Genomic DNA, 7,665 nt, shown 5'->3' with positions numbered 1-7,665 from the left:
ACACAGAGAGTGATACAGAGAGACAGACAGACAGAGAGAGAGACATAGAGAGATTCAAATTAGATAAAAACGAATTACATATTTGGAAACAATGATGAAAATGATGTACTTACCATTGCTGCAATTTATCTGCAATCAAAACGAGAATAATTAAAAGGGTTTATAAAGTCAGTCAAACAAAGAAACGACAACAAAATGTTCATCTAAGTACATGATCAGCGATCAGTATGTGCAGGTATCAAACATTTATGAGCTGCTTTTACTTTTGTTATTGTTGTTGCTGTTGTGCAAGGCATTCCCTTGTCTTCATCTCGTTCTGTTTCCATTATCGGTTTACAGCTTCCGAATGTTTCAAAGTTATGATTGTTTTCCAACAGATTATTGGAAACATCGCCACAATTGTTTCAAAGATGTAAAGAAATTCAACACTGTTGCTTCTTCTAGGGTGTGGAGGATGCAGTAACTGTACGTGGACACTCAATAACAAGTTCAGTCCACATTTCTAAAACAAGCATAGAGGCACATAAAAAAACAACTAAAGAATAACAATGATAGTAATTCAAATAGGAAAAAATCAGACTTCAATATATTGGCATATGAGTTCCAGATAGATGTAAGAGAGTGTTAAACGCCCTTCCCAAGTGTGTAAGTGGTGTCTATAGATCATAATATGATGTATATCATACAGCGGGAGGATGGTTCACTGTCGTTACCGAGATATCTTACAACTCCACAGGGGAGAAAATTCGTGTCATGTCAGATACAAAAATGACTATCTCCCTTGGACATAATATTTCAAATTGGCCCCTGTTATGGCAGGAGAGTTGCAAACACTTGATTTTCCCTCCACTATCACCGTGTTCTTCATTTTACCTGGTGTTCTGGATTATTTCCTATTTGGAAACTTAGTACGTCGTTTTTCATTCTTTTGAAAAAAAATTTTTTTTTCTTTTTTTTTTCTTCTTAAATAGTAATGTTCGTTTTGCTCAAAGTTTTATTCGTACATTTCGTTTTGATTTCTGGGTTCTTTCTTCTTCTGTCTGTCTGTCTGTCTGTCTGTCTGTCTGTTATTGTCTTTTGTGTATTGTGGACCCTATTTCAGGCGGAAAACAGATGGCAAAAAGCACATCAAAGTTTATTTATTGTCCTCGGAAATTATTGATACTCTCTCTATCTCTGTCTCTCTCTTGCCCCCCCCTGCCCCCCCCCCCCCTCTTTCTCTCTCTGTCTCTCAGTCTCTCCGTCTGTCTGTCTGTCTCTCTCTTAGGGAGTGGGAGGGGTAGGGCGGAAGGGGGGGGGGTCCAATTGTTGTAAATATGACTTGATGAGTGATGACTGTTGGAGATACTCTGATCGAGGTGATGATGATGATGATGAGTGTGTGATTGTAGGTAATGGCGCTTGGGAATAAACACGCTAACAGAGGGGGGTTTTTTTTTGTTGTTTTTTTTTTTTTTACAATATAAAGAAGAAGAAAAAAAAGGAAGGCGGGGGTTGGGGAGGGGGGAGGCAGGGGGCAAGGGGGAGGGGGGGGGGCGGACGGGAGGAGACATGATGATAAGGTAAACAGTAATGACAGCACGGATGAAAGCGGAAAGGAGGGTTTTGATCATCCTCTGAAGGGAATTGGGGTTGGGGAGATAATGATGGTGTTGTTTTTTTTTTTTAGTGCCGCATTCACGAACACATCACTGTCTTTCATTCACTGGAATGCAAGCAGCTTATTTACTTTCAGAACTGTGATGATGCTTAATAAGGCTTTCGGTTTAACTCTTTCCATACGAACGGCGAAAGAGACGACGTTAACAGCGTTTCACCCCAATTACCATCATCAAAATATTGCAAGCGGAAGGCTCTTATACTGAAGACGTGAATGTTGACAAAGAATACCACAATTCTGACGACGGAAGCTAAAGGTTGGGTCATTCAGACACCCACTGGACATCCGAGGTGTCTGTGTAGAGGAGAAGAGAGGACTGGCCGTACTGAGTGAGTTAATCATGTTTTGTTGGTGAGGTTTTGTTTGAAAGAAGGTGTCACAATAGTTAAAGACGGTTGTCTGTCAAATACAGTGTCCGCGAGTGCCAGAGTTCAAATCCCGGTCTCGTCCCTTTCTCCCCAAGTTTGACTGGAAAAATTAAAAATTAAACTGAGCCTCTAGCCATTGGGAGGAGACGATAAATTGAGGTCCTGTTTGCAGTACGCACTTGGCGCATGGAAAAAAGAACCAATGACAACCGTAAGTGTTGACGTCTGGAAAAAAATCATGAAGAAAAAATCCGCTCTGATAGGTATACTTCTTCTTCTTCTTCTGCGTTTGTGGGCTGCAACTCCCACGTTCACTCGTATATACGCGAGTGGGCTTTTACGTGTATGACCGTTTTTAACCCGCCATGTAGGCAGCCATACTCCCCTTTCGGGGGTGTGCATGCTAGGTATGTTCTTGTTTCCATAACCGACCGAACGCTGACATGGATTACAGGATCTTTAATGTGCGTATTTGATCTTCTGCTTGCGTATACACACGAAGGGGGTTCAGGCACTAGCAGGTCTGCACATATGTTGACCTGGGAGATCGTAAAAATCTCCACCCTTTACCCACCAGGCGTCGTCACCGTGATTCGAACCTGGGACCCTCAGATTCAAAGTCCAACGCTTTAACCATTCGGCTATTGCGCCTGTCTGATAGGTATACAAATCTATTCATATGCATACTTTTCAAGGCCTGACAACGCGTACCCCCATAGTAACGTAAGCGTTGTCCCCTGGAAAAAATTCTGAAGAAGAAATTCACTCTGATAGGTGCAGTGATGGCCTAGAGGTAACGCGTCCGCCTAGGAAGCGAGAGAATCTGAGCGCTCTGGTTCGAATCACGGCTCAGCCGCCGATATTTTCTGCCCCCAAAACTGGGCCTTGAGTGGTGGTGTGGACGCTAGTCATTCGAATGAGACGATAAACCGAGATCCCGTGTGCAGCATGCACTTAGCGCACGTAACAGAGCCAACAGAAACAAAAGGGTTGTCCCTGGCAAAATTCTGTAGAAAAATCCACTTCGGTAGGAAAATCAAATAAAACTGCACGCAGGAAAAAGAAAAGAAAAAAAAGTGGCGCTGTAGTGTAGCGACACGCTCTCCCTGGGGAGAGGAGCCCGATTTTCACACAGAGAAATCTGTTGTTATAAAAAGAAATACAAATACAATATATACATACACCCTAGGCCTGTCTCAGCGCTTTGTGTTATGGCTGCTGATCAGGCATCTGCCTGAGAGTTGTGGTGAAGCGTATGTGAATTCGTCCGAAGCAGTGACGCCTGAAAAGGAAACTGAGAAGGCTGAGTGAGTGTAGCTTACTTCAAGAACATGCATTGCTAGCAAAACCAGCAATTGAGAGGACGTGCAAAACGTTAAGGGAGAGGATTTGGTGGGGGGTGTGGCGGAGGGAGGGGGGGGGGGTCATTTGCCTTGTGCGAAATATGTTGGTTTATTGACTCACTTGTGTAAACAAAGTGAGTCTATGTTTTAACCCGGTGTTCGTGTGTGTGTGTGTGTGTGTGTGTGTGTGTCTGTCTGTGTGTCCGTGGCAAACTTTAACATTGACATTTTCTCTGCAAATACTTTGTCAGATGACACCAAATTAGGCATAAAATTAGGAAAAATTCAGTTCTTTCCAGTCATCTTGTTTAAAACAATATTGAACCTATGGGATGGGGACAAAAAAAAAAAAAGAAAAAAAAAAGAAGCCTAATTATATGCAAACTGCATTTACTGTAATATTTATATTTTTTGTATTCTCTAAACTTGGCACTTTGATCTGATATTCTGACCCAACAACAAGAGCAGTCATTATTATCATTTTATGTTCAAACAGGAACTTCTTTTGCTAAGCATGGAAGTTTTATTTATTTTGCAAACGTTTTTGGTGCAGATAGTAAAAAAGGGAAATTACTCTGTAATTAATGCTAGGGGACTTAATTTATCACAAGTGAGTCTTGAAGGCCTTGCCTCTCTTGTTGTATATTCAAATGCCGGTCACCTCGCCATTCCCTGATTCCATCTAGAGAAATATGGCAGACGTTCTTTTTTCGTTTGCTGGTCCTTCAACTTATGACACACTCTCCCAGACACTTAGAAAGGCTCCCACATTGTCAGCCTTTAAGGCTGGGCTTTAGACCCACCTTTACAAACCCCATCTGACTGAATAAGTTAACACCAAGTGTAACCTACACATAGGTTTTAAGTGCTGAAACCTTTTAATTAATTAATTATATATATATATATATATATATATATATATATATATATGCATACTTTTTTGTTGATAAGTGTAGATATATATACTTGTGTGTGGATGAGCATAGTTTTGTGGGTAAGTGTGTAAATATTCTTGCCTTCTTAAGAAATTGTAATGGCGCTTAGAGCTCTCCAAGGGGATAAGCGTTTTAAAATGCACTTTGTTATTTATTATTATTATCATTATTATTATATTTGTAATGTAGAAGATGATTGATGATACCTGCTAGTACTTCGTAATCACAGAAGATTTCTTCCATGGCCCTGGACATGTTTTATATGTGCATGTGCATCTGTAACCCCTAAGCACTTACTGTGTCATTCTCAATGTTCATAATGTTGATTACGGAATAATAATCATGATTGAGAACCGTGTTGTTGACAGGTTGTATTTTTCGTTTGGTAGTACTGACATGATATTCTGGTGATCAAAACGCAAGGATTTCTGTTGTTCCCCTGATTAGAAAAAAAAAGAAGAAAAGAAAAGAAAATAGATTGCCCGAAAACTACAGAATAAATAACAACAACAACAGCAGCAACAACAATAACAACAACAAGGACGACGACGACGACGACGATGATGATGATGATGATAATCATACGCATCCTTCCTCGCACTACACCATCACGGAAATACAGGTAAACAGACAGACAGACAGACAGGCACACACACACACACACACACACACACACACACACACACACACACACACACACACACGTTTTCCACCTACCCAGCCCTCCACACACTCACACTAACGCACATGGGATATTTGAAACTGATGTATTTTTAGACATGACAGAAATGATTATACAGCCTGATAAATACGTACAGTAGAAGGAAAGAAAGAATACGATATACGTTCACTATCAGACAGTACCGACCGCAGATTTGTATCGTATACTTATATTTGATTTTAAATTCTAAAGAAAGCTATTGCTAAACCTGCAGAATTGGAATGATGTGGTAGATTTTAACTCTTAAAATCAGGCTCGCAGCGATATTATGCAGCTTCACGAGTCTTTTCTACACGTATGCTGTTGCTCACTGAGGAAGAAAGGTGGCGAATAACTGTGATACGGTGGAGTTCAAACTTGACAGAGCATATGAGGTTGAGAACATTGGCATACATTGTTGACAGTAAAGTGTTATAGATGCATTCACAAAACTGCCCCTTCCTATCTCTGCGGCTGCCTTCACCTCTACACTCCATCTCGCTCACTACGATCGGCCTCGGATCCACTCTGTTTACGCATACCCAGATTCAAACACTCGACTATTGGCCGCCGTTCTTTCTCTGTTTCTGGACCTTGCGATTGGAATGAACTTCCTTTTTCGCTTCGTCAAGTCTCCACACTCAGCTCTTTCAAGTCTGGCCTTAAAACCCACCTCTTCCCAAAATAGCCTCCCTTGCCTGCCCTTCCTTGTCTTTAGTTTCTACAGTATTAGAGTTATGCATGCGTGTGAATGACTGGTGCGAAAGCGCTTTGATTTGTCTCTGCACAAGATCCAGCGCTATATAAATACCATTATTATTATTAGTAGTAGTAGTAGTAAAGCTGGAGTAACACGGATATTCTTTGTGATCTCAGGGAATGGAAAGGATGAATTCCCAATGACATCAAAACATGCCACTTGAGCAGATGTGAGCATGTGTGGTGATGAAACTATCACAAGGTCTGTTTCAACGTCATTGTAGGTAGGTTTGTTGAACGTCATTCATGATTTTCTGTCACAGGTGCATTCCTGAATCGACCAGACCAGTTCGTTAAATTGTTGAGGGTCAGCGGACTTTTGTAGATGTGTGTCATCAGCAAAAAACAAAACAAAACAAAACAAACAAAAAAAGAAAAAAGAATGGGCGAATGGCAGAGTCAGAAGCAAACATATCTGGCAGAGGAGTAGTTCACAAACCAAACAAGGCAGGTCCGAGGAAACAGCCTTGGCTAAAACCTATAACAAACTGGGGCTGGATATGAAAAACTCTAGTTGATGTGACAGTCTGAGTTCTCTTCGTAGACATGGACCACACTATGATAGAACAGTGCCTTGGAATCCGAAAAACTTACAGCAGTCGGTCAATGAGGATTCAGTGATCAATGGTGCGCGTATCAAATGCTGCAGATAGATCAAAAGGGGATAAACAGACTTTTCCTTGATCCAGGGCAAAGAGTAAATCATTCACAATCTCAGTGCTGTAGCCTGGTCTGAATGCAGTGGATTAAATAGCTTGCTTGGTATGAGACGAGCAGACAGCTGAGAAATGACAGCTTTTTTCAATCAGTCTAGTTACGAATGGCACAATATTGAGTGGAAATTCTGAAGTTGATTCAGGTGCAGGGCTAGGTTTTTCTGGAGTGTTTTGAGGATAAACAACATAGTGGTTTGACCTACGCAACACATCACTGACATCTTCTTCAAAAGCCGGAGAGAGAGACAGCGGTGAGTTACCACTGAAAGGTCTACCCAGATGATGAGAAACAGATGACTGCCAATCACATTCTTTCTTTAAGTTCTTGACTTTAATAGCAAACATATAATATGATTCTGATTTTCACACACACACACACACACACACACACACACATATATATATATATATATATATATATGTATAGACACACAGAGATATATACATATATATATATATATATATATATATATATATATATATATATATATATATATATATGCATATACAGAGAAAAAAAAATATACCAATATTCTAATTCGAGCATATGTCACAAAATATTACTTTTATAATTGGCGCTACCCAAAAAAGAGTACTTTTAATCTGAGTTAAGAAGCGAAAAAAGAAAAAAACACACCAACAAAACAACACAAAACAATAAACAAACCAAACAAAATCAATGCAAAGGATATGATAATAATAATAATAATATTGTACTTACAAACATCGCCAGTAGCATACACGTCAGTGCCAACACATTCATCATCATCTTGGACACGGAAAGAAGCAGAGTGGGACCCCTTGTAACTGTGAGTGAGTGAGTGAATGAATGGAGAAAGAATAATGCCGCTCCCTTTATCAACAGTAATATACCAGGGCGTGAAATGACGTTGTTTCACACTGCTGCTTGGTGGCCAACATTGCTGATCTTTTTATACGCCATGTGGCGATATGCTGTCACTGCGCAGTCAAGACTCATTTGCAGACACATCAGGGAGGACTCAATTTGTGAGTTTCAGGGGGACTTAATTTTGTGTGTGTGTGTGTGTGTGTGTGTGTGTGTGTGTGTGTGTGTGTGTGTGTGTGTGTGTTTCCCTCATTCCCTCTCACACGAGATTCACAAGATCTGTCTGGAGACTCAATTTGTGATAATGATGCGACGTTAGTTAAATGGTCCGGGCTTT

The 7,665-nt window shown here is 40.5% G+C and overlaps 1 protein-coding gene across 1 annotated transcript in view; it reads right to left on the bottom strand.

Annotated features, from left to right (window-relative positions):
• The window catches only part of LOC143274951 (collagen alpha-1(XII) chain-like), a 23,389-nt gene extending 15,994 nt beyond the window's left edge, over positions 1 to 7,395 (bottom strand). The window contains exons 1-2 of the mRNA XM_076578968.1: positions 7,203 to 7,395; positions 114 to 129 (exon numbers count right to left, since the gene is read on the bottom strand). Of these exons, the coding sequence (XP_076435083.1) occupies positions 114 to 129; positions 7,203 to 7,250 (64 nt within the window). The 5' untranslated portion in view covers positions 7,251 to 7,395. The remainder of the gene's footprint in view (positions 1 to 113; positions 130 to 7,202) is intronic.
• Positions 7,396 to 7,665: the final 270 nt, after the last annotated feature.

This window comes from Babylonia areolata, chromosome 29, assembly GCF_041734735.1.
Source record: "Babylonia areolata isolate BAREFJ2019XMU chromosome 29, ASM4173473v1, whole genome shotgun sequence".
Lineage (NCBI taxonomy): Eukaryota > Metazoa > Mollusca > Gastropoda > Neogastropoda > Buccinidae > Babylonia > Babylonia areolata.
The sequence above is the reverse complement of the archived record's forward strand: the minus strand, read 5'-3'. Positions and strand labels throughout refer to the sequence as shown.